This window comes from Electrophorus electricus, chromosome 13 (assembly GCF_041902795.1).
Source record: "Electrophorus electricus isolate QZ-2024a chromosome 13, ASM4190279v1, whole genome shotgun sequence".
Classification (NCBI taxonomy): Eukaryota; Metazoa; Chordata; class Actinopteri; order Gymnotiformes; family Gymnotidae; genus Electrophorus; species Electrophorus electricus.
This window is the reverse complement of record NC_137509.1, coordinates 1,745,001-1,765,365: the sequence shown is the minus strand read 5'-3', so window position 1 is coordinate 1,765,365 and position 20,365 is coordinate 1,745,001. Positions and strand designations below refer to the sequence as shown.

The window sequence follows — 20,365 nt, the reverse complement described above, 5'->3', positions numbered from 1 at the left end:
ACACACACACACACAAACAAATACTTGGAGGCCTCCAGAGTAATTTGTGGTCTTGTTTATTCAGACAGTTTCAACAAACACACCCTTATGGACTTTATCAGAAATACCTGTCAAGGTTTAGTGGTTTCTTTGCTTTTCTTTGCATTAGTGTATTCACGTTTGGGTTCATTTAATTCACATTTGGGTTCTCCATTAATTTCTGTAAAACCTAAAGCTGTAAGGAAATCTTAGCTCGTGACATGTAATTACTCCACTGGCACAGACACACAAGCCATGTTTAATACCAGTTCCAAAGATTTCTGGAATTGCTAAAGAAGTGCTGGTCAGACCTGACGGATGTGCTGGTCTCCTGCAGAGAGTGGTAGGGTGGGGGTAGAGGGTGAAGCCTAACCTTAACCCTAACCCTAACCCTCCCACAACACACACCTCCCACAACACATACCTCCCACAACACACACAAGGTTTTTTTAGCACACTGTTTTGTCGCAACCCAGAGTTTAGAGACCAAATGTTTCAGCACTATGGCCTTCTTTTTAATTTGTTTGCCTTTGTTCATAGACCCTCACACAATCACACATATACACACACACATATATATACACACACACACACACACACACACACACACACACACACAAGCATCCACAGCTCACTGACATACCATGCTGCCATGACTTAGGGGAGGTTATAGGATGTGTGTGTGTGTGTGTGTGTGTGTGTGTGTGTGTGTGTGTGTGAGAGTGTGAGTGTGTACGCCATAGACCATCACAGTATGTCCAAGGCCACGGTGACCAGGACCTAGTCCAGAACTAGATGTTCTTCCTGACAAGGGAGGTGAATGGGACGGAAATATGGAAAGAGAGAGAGAAATGGGGAGGGAGGGAGGGAGAGAGAGAGAGAGAGAGAGAGAAGAGAGAGAGAGAGACTGAGCATGTCCGAGTCCTGTACCTCGTATAAGTCACGTGCGCTGGCATTGCACTGACTCTTTCATCTGGTTTTGAAGGTGTTAGCTGGAGCATTTCTGAATGTATCTGTGAGTAGACTGAAGGTATGAGCAGCACTGGCTGAGGGGCAGATGGCTCGAAACACATTCTGTGCATTTCTGCATGTGTCTGAAGCCCAGATGAGTCTGGCATTACTTTCTGAGTTGTTAGTCTTGATCTCATCAGAAATTGAGTTACTGCTTAAGCATTTTGGCATTACTGATGTCACTAAAACTACCACTGCTCTACAGAGCCGTCTGATAATACCTGACAGAGATCACATAGAGCATCAAGTATGCAGGTACCACACAAGCACAAAACCTAACACAAAACGTGTGTCACAGAGACACACACACACACTCACTCACTCACTCACTCACTCACTCACTCACTCACTCACACACACACACACACACACACACACACACACACACTGTCATGGTGGTTGTCCTACTAATGCAGGAGATGTAGGACATACCTAAGCCTAGCCCTAACCACTCACCTAACCCTGACCTTTTTCAAAAGCGTCCTGTGCTTCTGATCATGTGCTCTGTTCCAGGGTCAGGATGCACGTACAGGGAGGGATTATCCCTTAAAATGAGGAAAGCCGATTCGTCAGGCCCTCGCATGGAATCCATTACATCACCACATCTGACCAGGGCAGGCCACGCACCTAGAAACCAAAAGCAGAAGGCACAGTGGTTTATTTGGAGTGATGGGAGCAGTTAGTCAGAAACACACACCTTTTGAAGGGATGTTCACCTGCCATGCAGTTCAAAGCCGATATTCAGATGTTGGACTGCACTGGCTTCCATGAGGAGGTTTTGCCCCCGGGGTCTGGCATGCCATGCAACCTTTCATTTGAATTTCACTGCAGGGGCACATCAGGGGCTAATCCCTCAAAATTAGCAACTGAAGCACAGAAGGAGATCAGAATTAAACAAAAATAAATCCCTTCCATTTTAGATTACAGTTTCAGTCATATCTTACACTAATGTGCGTCTCTGTGTGGTTTGACCGATCCTCTTTAAGACCCAGAGGCTGTCCTGTGCTTGGATTTTCTCCTCCAGATAAGAAGCAGAGCAAATATTTACCGCAGAGGGGGGAGGGAGTCGGAGGTCTGAGTCCTGAAGACCAGTAATCCTCAGATAAACCTCACATGTGAAGCCCCTTCAGCAAAGATCTTACTCACTTCCTGAAAGACACCAGTATTGCACAGTTTAGAGACACTGAAGCTCTGTGGTGGCACGTCCCCTGTGTTAGACAGTCCCATGCTGGGGTCACAGCACAAAGCACGCCAACACCAGCATTCTAATGTTGTTATTCTCCAGAAATAGCCCTGACCAGTCAGAAGAACCCATGTGAATCAGGGAGAATGTTCTAGAAACTCCCAAACACACAGAGACGACCCACCTGATGAGTGTTTGGGTTTGTTAGGGAATGCCCCACATTAATGGTGAAGCTATCTCATCAGCTGTATTGCTTCATTTGAGTGAGGTACATCATCCTACTGTTCCAACCACCCTTTCTGTCTCTGGTTCAGGGTTCAGAGCATCAGAGTGGCACTGTGCTAGATGGATCTGCATCACTAACTACGGGCAGCACATCCCACATTTCCTCCCATGGCAGATGCAGACTCAATCTCCCTAATTCCGCTGTCCTGACACTTCCGCTGGCATAAGAATGAACTGTGCGTGTGCGCGTGCGCGCGTGTGTGAGTGAGTGAGATCAAGTCTGTCTTTGTCGCATTAAGACAAAGGGGCAAGAACCAGGGCTTCTCCATGGTAACAGAGGATTTAAAACATGGACTCTATCGCCAGGGGCAACAGGCCTTGGTTAATCAGTGTGAGACACTGAACCCCCCCGCCCAATCCCTACACACACACACACACACACACGCACACACACACACACACACACACACACACACTAGGCGCCTGGGGTCGGGTCGGGAAGAGGGGCATGATGGATCTAGTTGAGCGCTTGGTTAGGAAGTGTTGGGGGGGGTTGGGGGAAGCGTGAAAGATCCTCATTGTGTAGCTGTCGGCCATCGCCTGGAGGTGGTCCCACGTCTCCTCCCGCAGGACAGCAGGCTGCCAGGACACTCCTGTCCTTCGCCCTGTCCGACGCCAAGCAAGGCGAGCGTCCGGGTGTCTGTGCAGCCTGCTGAGAGCGTGAGGTGAAGTGCGGTGATGCTGGAGCAGGTTTGGCTTTCTGGGTTCGGTGGGCGGGTCTCTGCAGATCGTGAGACGCAGGCGAGGGGGTCTGCAGATGGTGGTCTCTGTGTTCACGCTGTGCCATGGCGATGATGGATGAGGTGGCAGAAAAGGGTGTGGCTACAACAGGAAGTTTGTCCTGACCTTTCTTGACCCCGGCTGTCCTGAGAAGCTGTTCTGATAATAAATGCGCCACACGAGTTACAGCTTTTAGAAGGTGTAGTGTTTTTTTAGATGCTGCATGAAACAGACCTACCTGAAAAAAGAATGTTTTAATATGGTGTATTAGAGCAGACTGGATCAGTCCTAAGTGTGAGTGTGAGTGAGTGTGTGTGTGGAGAGTTTCTGGGCTGTTTGGTGGAGACTAAGGTGTTGGCCAGATATTTTCACACATCTGAGACTAGATGTTGAAGTCATGGCAAAACTGAATCTTGCAAATGTCTTTAATCTTCGTCTCCTCGGTGACCATAAGACACCAAAAAATCATGTCGCCCGGAACAGATGATGAGTGAATGTGGGCAGAGATGTGACGGAACCCTAGCCTGCCTGTCGCCGTGGCAATGAGGCCCAGCCTGGACCAGCTGGATGTGCTAGCTGCTGTAAAATGCAAAGCTGGGTTCATCTGCAGGTCTGTAGTTTTACGGCTCTGCTCCGCTCTGCTGCTCAACCATTCTCATCTCCTGTTCTTTTCCAAGATCCCTTTTTATCACTGAGATATTTCTTTTTAGCACATTTAGTGCTGTGTGTGTGTGTGTGTGTGTGTGTGTGTGTGTGTGTGTGTGTGTGTGTGTGTGTGTGTGTGTGTGTGTGTGTGTGTGTGAGAGAACCGAATATCTGCATTAAGGATTTGAACTTCAGTGAAGCTGAGTTAGTGATTTGTCATTTGGTTTGAGTGCTTGTGACCTTTTGCTGACAGCTGACCTGCATCTAGTTCAATGCTGGAAAATAAAACTTTTTTTGCCAAAAGTGTGACTGTGTGAGAAATGTAATGTGTGTGTGTGTGTGTGTGTGTGTGTGTGTGTGTACATTTCTTTTTTTCTTTTACAACTTCGAAAAAGCAAAAGGGTTAGCGGTCAGGGAAGTGTGTGTTAGCGGTCAGGGAAGTGTGTGTTTAGCGGTCAGGGAAGTGTGTGTTTAGCGGTCAGGGAAGTGTGTGTTAACAGTCAGAGAAGTGTGTGTTAACGGTCAGAGAAGTGTGAGCTTCCGTCACACCTGGGAACATCTGTGAAAAGCTTCTGCCGTCTGTACCCCAGGTGGAACAGATGTGTCCTGAAGACAGAAGCTTCCGTGTGAAGCGTGAGTCCCTCCACAGCGCCTTCTACAGGCCTGGCTAATTCCAACAGAAATGGCTCCACCATGTCTTCCACGTATATGGCAGTGTGAGGAGAGTTTCTCTGCTCTGCTCCCCGGGGGTCGCGTGCTGGGCGGCGGTTAATAAATGACTCTGACCTTTTGTCCCGCCTCAGGGTTTGGTTGAAGGTTAAATTCCTCGTCCTCAGAGCCCGGCACCCAGATCTGGGGAGCTGTGTGGTCTGGGGCATGCTCTCTCTCTCTCACACACACACACACACACACACACACACACACCTCTCCCAGGGCTCTGAGGGTGTGGCCTTCTCTAGCTCCTCCCCCTCCTATAAGGTTTATAACTGAACCCTAAACCTTCTGAGCTTTAATGATGATGACTTCTTCATCTGTCCAAATGCCCCTCCTTTTGTCTCTTAAGCCCTGACTAACCCTAACTACCCCCCTCCTACCCCCTGTGGGGGCTAATCCTCTCCTCCAGGCTTCTCTCTCTCCTCCTTTCTATTATTCGCTATGTCTATATCTCTCATTATCTCTCTCTAGTTCTTCATTTCTTTCTCCTGCGTCCCTGACCTCTGCATTCGGTCCTCTGTTCCCCACTGGAAGGGTTCCTCCAGATCATGTGACCCCCCCCAGGACCCCAGCATGCACCTGTCTGAGGGCCCTTTAATAGGCAAATGAACATCAGGCTATGGAGAGCTCCAGCTGTGCCCGGTGGGGTGCTGGCCAGCCTACTCACTCGCTGGGCACCCCGGGCACCTGGTACAGGAGCATGCGTGTGCTCGCGCGTGTGCTCTCACATTTGCTCGCACGTGGCATGAGCGCAGTATAGCCATTGCTGCCGGTTGGATTTGTTTTTCTGATGCTAGAGAGCTGACGCCCCTGCAGAAGCATGTGAAGATTGGCAGCTCCTCCTGCACCCCCAACACCCAACAAACACCCCTCAAACACCCAATAGCTACCAAACACCCACCCAACAAGCACCAAATACTCAACAAAAAAAGCCCTCAAACACCCAACACCTACCAAAAATCTACCCAGCAACCACCAAACATCCACCCAGGAACCAACAAACACCCATTCAACAACCACCAAATACCCACCAAACACCCAACCAACATCCGCCCAACACTCAACAAACACCCATCCAATATCCACCAAATATCCACCAAACGCCTATCCAACACCCCTCAAACACCCAACACCCACTAAACACCCAACCAACAGCCTAGTCTTGGTCTAAATTGTAATGTCAGAGATGATTTAATATTGAAAGTCCTTTGTAATCTGGGTTCAGAACATATTTGTCTCTGGGAATGTGGCCCATTGCGGCCTAATCTCAGACATAATCTCTGAACATGACACTGTACACTCAGATGAAGCTGTCGTTTTAATCTCGGGTGATGGTCTGACTGCGACTGGCTCCTTCCAGAGACACATTATACCTACAGCTGGGTGGGTGGTGGAGAGGACTCCTGTTGTGTGTGTGCCCAGGCTGGAGGGATGAGGGATGGATCTGACGCACCTCCACTCACTCACTCGGCTCTTTGTTCTGCTGAAAGCCTCTTTTTAGTAAAGGAAACCCTTTTGGTTCCCTCCTTTCTCTCGTTGCAAGGCTTTAGCCGTGGGAGACAAGGGTCATGAATCACAGACGCACACTTCCTCCCGCTTTCTGGCAGAGAGCGGCAGCGCCCGGCGCGTGGCATGCGTCGAGGAAGAGCCTGACACCACTGATGCGGCCTGCCGAGGGGCTGGAGTCAGGGTACCCCTGCCCTGCCCCGTCCGTCTGTGTCCGGATGCAAGGGAACTCTGTGTGGGTCAGGATGAGAGTTAACGGAGAGATGGAGCACAGTGCCCAGAACAAAGCTACCACAGGAGCACATTAATGACCCCGCCAGCCTAATGGAGATCTCTGTGTGTGTGAGGGGGAGGGGGCGGGGGCAGGGAGGGGGAGGGGCGGAGCAAAGGAGAGGGGGCGGGGTCATTGTCTAGATTTAGCCCCTTTTCAGCTATTTGCTAATGTGAGAAGAACTATATTGCCTGATTTAAACCAATTGTTGTATATTTGCTTGTTTTGTGAGTGTTTGGCACTGGCAGAATAACGTAGCTAATGTAGATTAATTTGGTTAAGACTGTTTGTGAATTTGCCGCCATATTATTTTATACAAAGAAAATATTTAAAAACTGTTAAAACAGATACTGCTCAACAAACTATGTATGGAAATGTGAGAATACACACATGTACATACAGTAGTTGTGTTAGATTTTAATGGCTAAATGACTTGGACTGAGTGTTGACTGACTGTGTGTGTGTGTGTGTCTGTGTGTATCTGTGTGTTGACCAGACGGATTCTTTGTTTGTTTGACAGATTCTTGGTGACTTTGACAGACACACTGCAGAATTCAGATATCCAGACCTCTCTCTCTTGCTCTCAGTGATTATTATCAGAGCTCACTGTTTCTGGGGCTGCAGTCAAAATAGGATACAGACTGATTGAATCTGACTAAGCAACCGTGTGTGTGTTTGCCATGTGTTTGCCTTCCCCAAGTCTTATGCTAGAGAAAGAATCACCTCTGATTAAATTAATATATTTTCAATTGTAAAAGATCATTGGTGGAAACACAGTGACTCCTCTAAGTACACCAGGAATAACCACACTGGATTACTGTTTCATGACTTATTTTATGTTTTGTGTGTGTGTGTGTGTGTGTGTGTGTGTGTGTGTGTAAAACTACACCAGCAAAAACCACATTGGATTACTGTTTCATGACTTATTTTATGTTGTGTGTGTGTGTGTGTGTGTGTGTGTGTGTGTGTGTGTGTGTGTGTGTGTGTGTGTGTGTGTGTACGTACACCAGGAATAACCACACTGGATTACTGTTTCATGACTTATTTTATGTTTTGTGTGTGTGTGTGTGTGTGTGTGTGTAAAACTACACCAGCAAAAACCACATTGGATTACTGTTTCATGACTTATTTTATGTTGTGTGTGTGTGTGTGTGTGTGTGTGTGTGTGTGTGTAAAACTACACTAGCAAAAACCACATTGGATTACTGTTTCATGACTTATTTTATGTTGTGTGTGTGTGTGTGTGTGTGTGTAAAACTACACGAGCAAAAACCACATTGGATTACTGTTTCATGACTTATTTTATGTTGTGTGTGTGTGTGTGTGTGTGTGTGTGTGTGTGTGTAAAAGTACACCAGCAATAACCACATTGGATTACTGTTTCATGACTTATTTTATGTTTGTGTGTGTGTGTATGTGTAAAACTACACCAGCAAAAACCACATTGGATTACTGTTTCATGACTTATTTTGTGTTGTGTGTGTGTGTGTGTGTGTGTGTGTGTGTGTGTGTGTGTGTGTGTAAAAGTACACCAGCAATAACCACATTGGATTACTGTTTCATTACTTATTTTATGTTTGTGTGTGTGTGTGTGTGTGTGTGTGTGTGTGTGTGTGTGTGTGTGTGTGTAAATACACCAGCAATAACCACGCTGGATTACTGTTTCATGACTTATTTTATGGTGTGTGTGTATGTGTGTGTAAGTACACCCGCAATAACCACACTGGATTACTGTTTCATGACTTATTTTATGGTGTGTGTGTGTGTGTAAGTACACCAAGCAATAACCACACTGGATTACTGTTTCATGACTTATTTTATGGTGTGTGTGTGTAAGTACACCAAGCAATAACCACACTGGATTACTGTTTCATGATTTATTTTATGGTGTGTGTGTGTGTGTGTGTATAAGTACACCAGCAATAACCACACTGGATTACTGTTTCATGACTTATTTTATGTTGTGTGTGTGTGTGTACGTACACCAGGAATAACCACACTGGATTACTGTTTCATGACTTATTTTATGTTTTGTGTGTGTGTGTGTGTGTGTGTGTGTAAAACTACACCAGCAAAAACCACATTGGATTACTGTTTCATGACTTATTTTATGTTGTGTGTGTGTGTGTGTGTGTGTGTGTGTGTGTGTGTGTGTGTGTAAAACTACACTAGCAAAAACCACATTGGATTACTGTTTCATGACTTATTTTATGTTGTGTGTGTGTGTGTAAAACTACACGAGCAAAAACCACATTGGATTACTGTTTCATGACTTATTTTATGTTGTGTGTGTGTGTGTGTGTGTGTGTGTGTGTGTGTGTGTGTGTGTGTGTGTGTGTGTGTAAAAGTACACCAGCAATAACCACATTGGATTACTGTTTCATGACTTATTTTATGTTTGTGTGTGTGTGTATGTGTAAAACTACACCAGCAAAAACCACATTGGATTACTGTTTCATGACTTATTTTGTGTTGTGTGTGTGTGTGTGTGTGTGTGTGTGTGTGTGTGTGTGTGTGTGTGTGTGTGTGTGTGTGTGTGTGTGTGTGTGTGTGTGTGTGTAAAAGTACACCAGCAATAACCACATTGGATTACTGTTTCATTACTTATTTTATGTTTGTGTGTGTGTGTGTGTGTGTAAATACACCAGCAATAACCACGCTGGATTACTGTTTCATGACTTATTTTATGGTGTGTGTGTGTGTGTGTATGTGTGTGTAAGTACACCCGCAATAACCACACTGGATTACTGTTTCATGACTTATTTTATGGTGTGTGTGTGTGTGTGTGTGTGTATAAGTACACCAGCAATAACCACACTGGATTACTGTTTCATGACTTATTTTATGTTGTGTGTGTGTGTGTGTGTGTGTGTGTGTGTGTGTGTGTAAATACACCAAGCAATAACCACGCTGGATTACTGTTTCATGACTTATTTTATGGTGTGTGTGTGTGTGTGTATGTGTGTGTAAGTACACCCGCAATAACCACACTGGATTACTGTTTCATGACTTATTTTATGGTGTGTGTGTGTGTGTGTGTAAGTACACCAAGCAATAACCACACTGGATTACTGTTTCATGACTTATTTTATGGTGTGTGTGTGTAAGTACACCAAGCAATAACCACACTGGATTACTGTTTCATGACTTATTTTATGGTGTGTGTGTGTAAGTACACCAAGCAATAACCACACTGGATTACTGTTTCATGACTTATTTTATGGTGTGTGTGTGTGTGTGTGTGTATAAGTACACCAGCAATAACCACACTGGATTCCTGTTTCATGACTTCTTTAATGTTGTGTTTCCACGTGGCAGAGAAGATCACAATATTGTGTCATTAGGGACAGAGATGAGGAATGTGAAGGGGGTTAGTTGTCATGCTGTCTGAAACAGGCCGGAACCTGATCCTTCTGTTTCCTGAGAGCTGCCTCTGTGTAGCGTTCAGCACAAAGGGCCCAACTGAAGGTAGCCCTCAATGCCCAGCGACACGGCCCCCCCAAGCCCCCCCTGAGCCCCCCCGAGCCCCGGAGTGTTGCCTGTGTGAGCCTCTGTCACTGAGGTTTAAATCGGGAGAAAGTTAATTGTTGGCCTCAAGCAAAGCTGCAGGGGCCTATGTGACAGAGAGCAAGAGAGGGTGTGTGTGTGTGTGTGTGTGTGTGTGTGTGTGTGTGTGTGTGTGTGTGTGTGTGTGTGTGTGCGTGCGTGCGTGCGTGCGTGCGTGCGTGCGTGCGTGCGTGCGTGCGTGCGTGCGCGCACGCACGCACGTGAATCAAAGAAACGAAACATGAGGTCTGACCCACACATTCCGAGTGCTCTCCATTTGCCAAATCATCAGATAAAGACCAATAAAAGTGGGAGTGGCTGAGCTGAAGACCAGAGCTTAGACAGAACACAGCTCACATCACATCAGTCCCACACCACCACACACACACACACACGCATGTGTACACACACGAATACACACAGCACACACACGCACACGCACGCACACACACACACACGCATGTGCACATGCACGCACACACACACACACGCATGTGCACACACACGAATACACACAGCACATACACGCACACACACACACACACACACACGTGAGCACGATTCTGGTTTCATAGTGATGGCAGGGCAGCTGCCTGTCACACATGATAGCCAAAGTGCAGCACGCGTGTGGCACACGGTGCTAATTTCCTTGAGTGTGTCAAACGCCCCTCACACACACACACACACACCACCACACACACACACACACACACACACACACACACACACAGAAGAGCATCTGTCACCCCAGGGGGTCAGTGAAGTCTAAGATGAATGAGTCCTTTGGGAATGCCCTGTTTGCTTCTCTGACCAAATGGTTGAAAGGTGGGCGGGGACAGGGGGTGGGGGGAGGGGACGAGGGCGGGGGTGGGGGGAGGGGGCGGGGACAGGGGGTGGGGGAAGGGTTTTGCAAGCATGTGTGTGAGAGAGAAGTGGAGCTAGTCTTACAGTCACAGAGAGGCAGGCAGAAACAGTAGCTCTTCATTCAGGCCTACCACGACCAGGAACCTGTGAGCAGAGCTCGCCTCCCTCTGCCTGGAGTACACTCAGCACACGGGCTCCAGGAAAGACCCTGTTCCCTCTCTCCCCCACGCCGTGGTCAGCACGCTCCGAGGGCTCCTCTGTTCTGCCGGGACCTGTGGGAGATGGGAAGCGCATCACCTCACGTCATGGCTGCAGAGTAGAGGCACTGCAGTGCAACGGTCACCTGTCTGGGGCCATCGCGTACTCCGGCTCACGCGCTGTTGATAGCTTTGCCTTTTAGCACCTAATTAAGACCACGAGAAACGTAAGTATTTGAGCATATGGCCTCCAGCCCCTGTGTGACAGAAGCCTCAGTGAGTGTGCTATGGGGGCTGGGTGTTGCTTTAGGTCAGGGCAGGGCAGCTAAAAACTGATCTGCAGTCAGTGTAATGAGTGGGGAAAGCATTTTCTGAAGCTCTGTTGAGAGCTGCATAATGAGGTTGGTGCTGAATGTCTTGTTGACCTGGAAAGTCTTATCTTGGCTCTGCTCTTTTGGGCAGTCTTGAACTTCTGTGGTTTACACTCAGAAGTTCTGTGACTTCTAAATCATGTCTGTTTGTTGTCATATCAAATAAGGGTTTTTGTCCAAAGGGAGGACTGTATCTTCTTACCTGTGATGTGGATGTACTTGCCTGATTACCTCAGTTCTACACAACCTTTATCTTGGGCCCTCTGTTGCTAAGCGACCAGGGTAATGACCTTAAGTCAACTCTCCGAGGAACTCTCCTGTGAGGAGTCATAAATTGATCTTTTGTGCTGTTAGTTTGTGTGTCGCTGGAATGTTTGGAGTTTCTTTTGGAAGATCTCTTTAAATGACTCAGTTAAGTCAGATGCCAGGAGGGTGTGTGGAGGCAGGACCTCTCACTCTCTCACCCTCTCATTCTCCCACCCTCTCACTCTCTGTCCCGCTCACCCTGCTCTGAGCTGCGTATCGATAAATCCCAGCATGGCTGATATGAAAAGCAGGACAGTAGAAACACTACTCTGGTGAGCAGCTGAAAACAGCAGAGTTCAAGGTAATGTTCATGGCTGTGTTTGGTGCTGTTGTGTCTCCCTGAGGCATTGATGTGACTCTGTGTGTGTGTGTGTGTGTGTGTGTGTGTGTGTGTGTCAGTCAGACCCTCCTTGTAATGCTCTTATTTTGAAACATCATTACATATACTTTTTCTGTTGATGTTTTTTTAGTGAGTTCTTTTAAAGTAGTGTGACTATCCCTTTGGTCAATCACTGACTACTCTGTCCAGGTCAAAGGTTTACAGTCTGGATTTCTTTGTCCATGCTGGATTTTTGCCACTACTTAAATTAAGTACTTATTAATTCACTGAGCTACTGCACATGACTGTGCTCCTGCAACATTAGTGTCTGTGGTAATGACACAGCAGACCACACACAACGTAATGTGTTTTAGTGATGCCTTTCTGCTTCACGCCTCATTCGCATCATAAGGAGCTTGACAGTGACCTACCGAGGTAAACCAGGTATGATCCAGGCTGAAGAAACCACCAGCACAGACACGGGGGCATTCAGGAGCTTCCGGGGCCGTTCGGAGGCGTGGTGAAAACGTTCATCTGAGAGCAGGTGCTTGCTTTCAGACTCACTACTGTACTATCTCACCTGGTCAGGTAGCTGCCCCTGTCTGTGGCTTTTTGGAAGGGGTCAGGGTTCATTCTGCTGGCTACCTAAGCATGAGCCGTCTCCCTGTTCCCGTTCCTTACCGCTCTTTTCTTTTATTACCAGCGCAGGGTTATTTTTAAATGTTTTTTTATTTTAATCTTTATTTCCCATAATTCACGCTGGTGAGTGCTTCCACAGTAGTGATTAGCAGCAGTGTGTCTTTGTGAGTGAGTCACGGATCCCGCTTGTGGCCACGCGAGGTACTAACAGGTTTGCTGATGGTCCGTGCCGAGTGGCACCGTTCGGTTCTGAGGGGTTCTGCTGAACTATAGTGTCAGAGTGTGAGAAAGAGGAGAACCCGTTCTCTGGAGTGCAGTCTGTTAGGATTACATCTGTCTGCACTGAGTAACTGGTGACCTAGCAGGAGTCCAGCAAAAGCACAGAGATGGATATCACAAGACATCACCAGGTGACTGACAAGCATCCAAAAAAATCATTTAAATGATTTTTGAATTTAAATGATTTTTTAGGTAAATTATAGGTAAATTTCTTTCATTGGGACCAAATCTTTTCATGGGACGCAAAAAAACAACCCTGTCGATGCCCCTGATCATTAATAATGTGTTTTTACTCAGTAGTAGAGTGCAGTGGTTATTGTCGGTGTGTGATAGAGTTACTGGAGCGTTTTGCTAAATTCTCCCTGGGGTAATTGGAGCTAACAGGCTCATCCATCACCTTTATCAGCGAGAAGTTACACCAAAGAGCTCGACAATCTGCTACACCATCTAAACAACCAGCTGATGTCAGATAGCACTTCTGCTCTATCTGCACCCAGCCAACCCAACATCTTTCACCAAACATTAACATTCTTCAACAAGCTCCAGCATTCTCTTCTCTTCTGAGCAGCTGGACTGGCCAGTGTGAAAGAAGGGGACATTATTAAGATATTCTGGAGACTCTCTGGTCACGCACAGGTGCGGCGCGCCAGGCCAGTTTGTTGGTGTTTTGTAGATGATTATGGGGCTGGTGTAGTCTGGACTGTGTACGGGCTTGTTATAGATGGTTGTGTTGTAAACAGCAACAATCCCTCAGTGCATTTCACACACTTCTCCTTGTTCAGCAGGGAATTTATCACTTTGAATATTGTCTGTAACAGCTATGCCAAAACTACACTCTGATCCAGAGCCAATATTGTACAGTGTTTTGTTTTTTGTTTGTTTGTTTGTATGTTGATTGGTTCTTATAAAATGAACCTGTAGAAGATATTGTCAATATGATTGGATAAAAATTCTGGTGAATATGTTGGTGTACTTGTGCAGGGGTGTTGGTGGTACTGGTGTATGTTATGGTCAGTTGATAATGTTCTGGCTGTGTTGGTATACCTGTGCAGGTGTGTGGGTGGTACTGGTGTAAGTTATGGTCAGGTGTTAATGTTCTGGCTGTGTTGGTGTACCTGTGCAGGTGTGTGGGTGGTACTGGTGTAAGTTATGGTCAGGTGTTAATGTTCTGGCTGTGTCGGTGTACCTGTGCAGGTGTGTGAGCAGGTGGTCCTGGTGTAGGTTATGGTCAGGTGTTAATGTTCTGGCAGTGTTGGTGTACCTGTGCAGGTGTGTGGGTGGTACTGGTGTAGGTTATGGTCAGGTGTTAATGTTCTGGCTGTGTTGGTGTACCTGTGCAGGTGTGTGGGTGGTACTGGTGTAGGTTATGGTCAGGTGTTAATGTTCTGGCTGTGTCGGTGTACCTGTGCAGGTGTGTGGGTGGCCCTGGTGTAGGTTATGGTCAGGTGTTAATGTTCTGGCTGTGTCGGTGTACCTGTGCAGGTGTGTGGGTGGCCCTGGTGTAGGTTATGGTCAGGTGTTAATGTTCTGGCTGTGTCGGTGTACCTGTGCAGGTGTGTGAGCAGGTGGTGATGGCCTGGTGCAGATTTCTACAGTTCCTCTCTAACCCGTGATGGAGAGAAGCTAAAAAGCATTCCAAGGAAGAGAAAACGTTCTACAGTAAGTATTCAACCTTCAACATTTTGTGTGTGTGTGCGTGTGTTTACAACTGTGAGCATGGCTCTAATGTGGGCAAATTAGAAGACCTATCATTTGAAATTTGAATATTTTTAAACTAGAGGAAGAACACGACACAATGACACAGTGTAGTGTGGTGGGTTAGCCAGACTAAGCCAGACTGCTGATATTACACTGGCCTTGATCAGCCTTGAGAGAGGTTGGGTCAGTATGTCCCTGAAGAAATCTCAGCTCTACTCTGGGGCTCTTTCTGTGGAAGTCTGTACTTCCAGCGATGGTGTTCTGGAGGGTGTGTGTGTGATCAAGAATCCTCAGATGGAAGGGTATCAGGAAAGCTTAGTTGTAGTCGTTAATATCAACGCAACCTGAAGCGTTTTGTAGCGATTGGCTACCCTTTGACTCCCAAAACGCTAATATTGCTGCCAATCATTCAAAGCCACCACATGAAAGTTAGAATTGGGCTGGAATTAAGCAAACTCCCCCCTGTAGTGGCTACCATGAGGTAGTTAGCATTGGGCTGGAATTAGCTAACTCTCCCCCTAGTGACTACCGTGGGGTAATTCACATTGGGCTGGAATTATACTAACTCTCCATGTGGTACAGTTGTGGCCAAATGTTTTGACACTGACACAAATTTTGGTTTTCACAAGGTTTACTGCTTTTATTTTTATTGTCAGATGTTTATATGGTATAATAAAGTACAATTCTAAGCATTTCATAAGTTTTTTTTATTTCCAGTTTACATCCAGTTTAAGCAAAAACTTAATATTTACAGTTGTTCCCCTTCTTTTTTAAGACTTCTGCAATTCACCTCGGCATGCTGGATATCAGCTTCTGGGCAAAATCTTGACTGATGGCAACCCATTCTTGCCTAATCAGTGCTTGAAGTTGATCACAGTTTCTGTGTTTTTGTTTGTCCACCCTCTTTTTGAGGATTGACCACAGGTTTTCAATGGGATTGAGATCTGGGGAGTTTCCTGGCCTTGGACCCAAAATTTCAATGTTTTGTTCACCAAGCCACTTGGTTATCACTTTTGCCTTGTGACATGGTGCTCCATCCTGCTGGAAAAAGCATTGTTCATCACCAAATTGCTCCTGGATTGTTGGCAGAAGTTGCTCTTAGAGGATGTTTTGATACCATTCCTTATTCATGGCAGTGTTCTTAGGCAAACTATTGAGCAAACCCACTCCCTTGGATCAGAGCTTGCTCAGGAATGGCAGAAATCAGGTGTGAATGCATCTGCATGCACAGTGAGGCGAAGGTTTTTGGAGGATGGCTTGGTGTCTAGAAAGGCAGCAAAAAAGCCACTTCTCTCCAAGAAAAACAATGGACAGATTCATATTCTGCAGGAAGTAATGGGATGCAGAGGACTGGGGTAAAGTTATTTTCTCTGATGAAGCCCCTTCAGCCAGTTTGGGACATCTGGACAAATGATTGTCTGGAGAAGAAAAGGTGAGCGCTATCATGAGTCCTGTGTCATGCCAGCAATGAGACATCCTGAGACCATTAATGTGTGGGGTTGCTTCTCATTTGGGTTCATGGCCAGGAAACTCCCCAGATCTCAATCCCATTGAGAACCTGTGGTCAATCCTCAAAAAGAGGGTGGACAAACAAAATCACAGAAACTGTGATCAACTTCAAGCACTGATAAGACAAGAATGGGTTGCAATCAGTCAAGATTTTGCCCAGAAGCTGATATGTCAAGGAGAACTGCAGAAGTCTTAAAGTCTTTGCTTAAACTGGATGTATTTGTCAATAAAAAAGTAAAAAAAACGTATGAAATGCTTATAATTGTACTTTGCCGTAGCATATAAATATCTGACAAAAGGATCTAAAAAAACAGCCAGTAAACCATATGAAAACCAAATTTGTGTCATTCTCAAAACCTTTGGCCACGACTGACTTGCAGGCCTTTGGGTGTGTTAGTGTCATGTTAGAATCCACAGACTCTACGCTGCTGTTGTTAAAATGCTGGTATTGGGCATAGGCATAGCCATAGTTCTAGAGCTACAGTTCATAACACACAAGGCACAACTCACAGTTCGAAAATCAGTTTATAAGGATCAACTATGGGGATAGCCATCAGAAACAGAAATTACCGTCATGCATGTTCCCTCTGCTCAGAATAAGAAAAAAAGACAAGGCCTCCCACTAGTAGGGTGAGACAGGCATTGGTAGGGTGAGACAGGCATTGGTAGGGTGAGACAGGCATTGGTAGGGTGAGACAGGCATTGGTAGGTATCAATACCAGATCATGCATCATACACTAATTTCAATATCAGATCACACATCATACACTAATATCAACACAAGATATTAGGCAGTGCTGGTGTTTCACAGTTTTGATGATAACTGCTTAATGGTGATTTTCACCAGACTTGATGCACTGGACTGTGTCTTTGTAGACCATGGGTAATTCCTATGCTGGGCAGCTGAAGTCTGCTCGCTTCGAGGAGGCACTCCACAACTCCATCGAGGCCTCACTGCGTTCAAGCAGCGCTGATCCACAGCCCATATTCACACAACTTTACCTGGAACCTGACCAGTACCCACCCGACCTGGATGGTGAGGCGTGCCAGAACCTTCACCTAAAACTTTACTCCATAGCTTTTAGGAATCATGGCATCATACGTCTATTTTTAAAGCTGCATAGTAATGGTCCATGGTCATGTGACTGTCATGTGGCACTTTGTGTCTTTTTTTCCCTCTTTTTATTCCAGACATTAAGTCTAAAGTGGACTTGAGCCTCAGGTCTGATGCCGTTGGACATGTCTTGATGAACTGCCAGTCATCCAATGGCCTTGAAGACATTGATGATGAAGATGAATCAGATTCCAGCAGCCCTCCCCTGCCATACCTCCAGCGCCCACCCCCTGAAGGCTGCTGCACTCTAGATGGTACAGGAATCACAAATATGTTTAAATGAATAGGCTGCCCTCATTCTGTGGGGCGCACACGCTTTTATACCATTTGTTCATTTGTTTGGACAGAAATAAATGAACCTCTGGCATAATGGGTGGAACAATAAAGCAGGGGGTGTGGTGTTTAAGCTCTACTAATACAGCAGAGAGTGTGGTGTTTAAGCTCCAATAATACAGCAGAGGGTGTGGTGTTTAAACTCCACTAATACAGCAGAGGGTGTGGTGTTTAAACTCTGCTAATACAGCAGAGGGTGTGGTGTTTAAACTCCGCTAATACAGCAGAGGGTGTGGTGTTTAAACTCCGCTAATACAGCAGAGGGTGTGGTGTTTAAACTCCACTAATACAGCAGAGGGTGTGGTGTTTAAACTCCAAACTCCACTAATACAGCAGAGGGTGTGGTGTTTAAACTCCACTAATACAGAAGAGGGCGTGGTGTTTAAACTCCACTAATACAGCAGAGGGTGTGGTGTTTAAACTCCACTAATACAGGAGAGGGTGTGGTGTTTAAACTCCGCTAATACAGGAGAGGGTGTGGTGTTTAAACTCCGCTAATATAGGAGAGGGTGTGGTGTTTAAACTCTGCTAATATAGGAGAGGGTGTGGTGTTTAAACTCCACTATTGCAGCAGAGGGTGTGGTGTTTAAACTCCACTGGTGTAGCAGGGGCTGTGGTGTTTAAGCACGGTGTTTTCCTCACTTCACACAAGCACATACGGACAAGTCCAATTTATCACAACGGGGTTATGACCACAAACACCACTAAAATATATCTAACTAAATATAACTGATTTAAATTTAAATATTGACTAATGATGAATCAGACAGTTGGTGTTTCATTACACATGGAAAATTATATAATTGAAGTAATTAGTCGCATATGTAAATATCACAATTATGTAAATATGAATTTTTTTCTTATCAAAGTGATCAATAATAATAAGGCTGAGTGCCGTGTATTTTGGCATGGTGACTCTGTACATCCCTGACCAGACTGTATCTTTCCTCCGCCGTGAATTTTTGTTTTTGTTTGTTTGTGCTGCCATTCCTGCATGTTCGTTGCCATGGCGACGTTATGGCCTCGAATCACTCACACGCTCGGATTTTAAAGGGAACAAGAGGAGTTAATCCGATTGGCTACTGCAGCAGCATGCCTGACCACACCTGTTGATCATGTGATCAGTCTGACCACACCTATTCATCATGTGATCAGTCTGACCACACCTATTCATCATGTGATCAGTCTGACCACACCTATTCATCATGTGATCAGTCTGACCACACCTGTTCATCATGTGTTCAGTCTGACACATCCTCTTTTTGTAATTGTGTCACTCTGCACCAGATTAGTGTGTCTTCACCAGTCATGAAAATAACAAAGACCTGTTTGGCCATGCCCACGAATGCATGTGCCCTGGCCTTATTCTGTGCTTGGGCTATATCCATGAAAACAGAGCCCAAAGTGAATTTTATTTGTTGAAATTAATTTTATTTGAAAGCCTTATGAATCATAAGCAAAATGTCCTTTCAGTGGGTCCTTCTCACAGGTATGCATTCTGTGTTCATAGATTTTATAATACTGCTGTACGCTGTGTGCTGAGTCATGGTCTCTGTGTGTGCTGACATATCTGATCACAGGATTCTGCCAGGCGGGCAAGGACCTTCGGCTGGTCTCTATGGCAACTGACTCCATCAACGTCCCAGCTGGGTTCGAGCTGGTGGGCGCCAAGTCTCCCAGCATCCCGGAGCACATCCTGGTGTGTGCTGTTGACAAACGCTTCCTTCCAGATGAGAACGGGAAGAACGCACTTCTAGGTCGGTGTGTTGGACATGACACATATCCCATTACGGTTGATGATGAACAGAAGTGATGACCTCCATGCCCTGTGACCTCTATGCCCTGTGACCTCTATGCCCTGTGTCTGTTAATGCGACACGTCAATGTCCTTTATCAGAACGTGTACATTAAACCACTGACGTGCTGCGTTATCAGAACGTGTACATTAAACCACTGACGTGCTGCGTTATCAGAACGTGTACATTAAACCACTGACGTGCTGCGTTATCAGAACGTGTACATTAAACCACTGATGTGTTGCGTTATCAGAACGTGTACATTAAACCACTGACGTGCTGCGTTATCAGAACTTGTGTACATTAAACCACTGATGTGTTGCGTTATCAGAACGTGTACATTAAAACACCGACGTGTTGCGTTATCAGAACTTGTGTACATTAAAACACTGATGTGCTGCGTTATCAGAACTTGTGTACATTAAAACACTGACATGCTGCGTTATCAGAACATGTGTACATTAAAACACTGACATGTCGCATTATCAGAACATGTACATTAAAACACCGACGTGTTGCGTTATCAGAACGTGTACATTAAACCACTGATGTGTTGCGTTATCAGAACTTGTGTACATTAAAACACTGACGTGCTGCATTATCAGAACTTGTGTACATTAAAACACCGACGTGTTGCGTTATCAGAACATGTACATTAAAACACTGATGTGTTGCATTATCAGAACATGTGTACATTAAAACACTGATGTGTTTCATTATCAGAACGTGTACATTAAAACACTTGACATGTTGCGCTATCAGAAGGTGTGTACATTAAAACACTGACGTGCTGCATTATCAAAACTTGTATACATTAAAACACTGACGTGTTGTGTTATCAAAACGTGTGCATTAAAACACTGATGTGTTGCATTATCAGAACATGTGTACATTAAAACACCTATGTAAGGATGCACCACATGCCGAATGTGCATGAGGATTTATGTGTGAACAGAGCAGAGGAACCTGATGGGCTCCAGGTTCGAAAATATGTGTCTGCAGACACACGGAGGTGTGGCACCACACTTAAAAGCCAGCATG

The 20,365-nt window shown here is 45.7% G+C and overlaps 1 protein-coding gene across 5 annotated transcripts in view; it reads left to right on the top strand.

The window, feature by feature from the left end:
* greb1l (GREB1 like retinoic acid receptor coactivator) overlaps positions 1-20,365 on the top strand; it is a 60,850-nt gene that overhangs the window by 11,935 nt on the left and 28,550 nt on the right. For all 5 annotated transcript variants that reach the window (XM_035519917.2, XM_035519915.2, XM_035519916.2 and 2 more), the window contains exons 2-5: positions 14,428-14,533; positions 16,958-17,117; positions 17,273-17,449; positions 19,109-19,285. In XM_035519917.2, coding sequence (XP_035375810.1) covers positions 16,961-17,117; positions 17,273-17,449; positions 19,109-19,285 — 511 coding nt within the window. In that variant the 5' untranslated portion in view covers positions 14,428-14,533; positions 16,958-16,960. The remainder of the gene's footprint in view (positions 1-14,427; positions 14,534-16,957; positions 17,118-17,272; positions 17,450-19,108; positions 19,286-20,365) is intronic.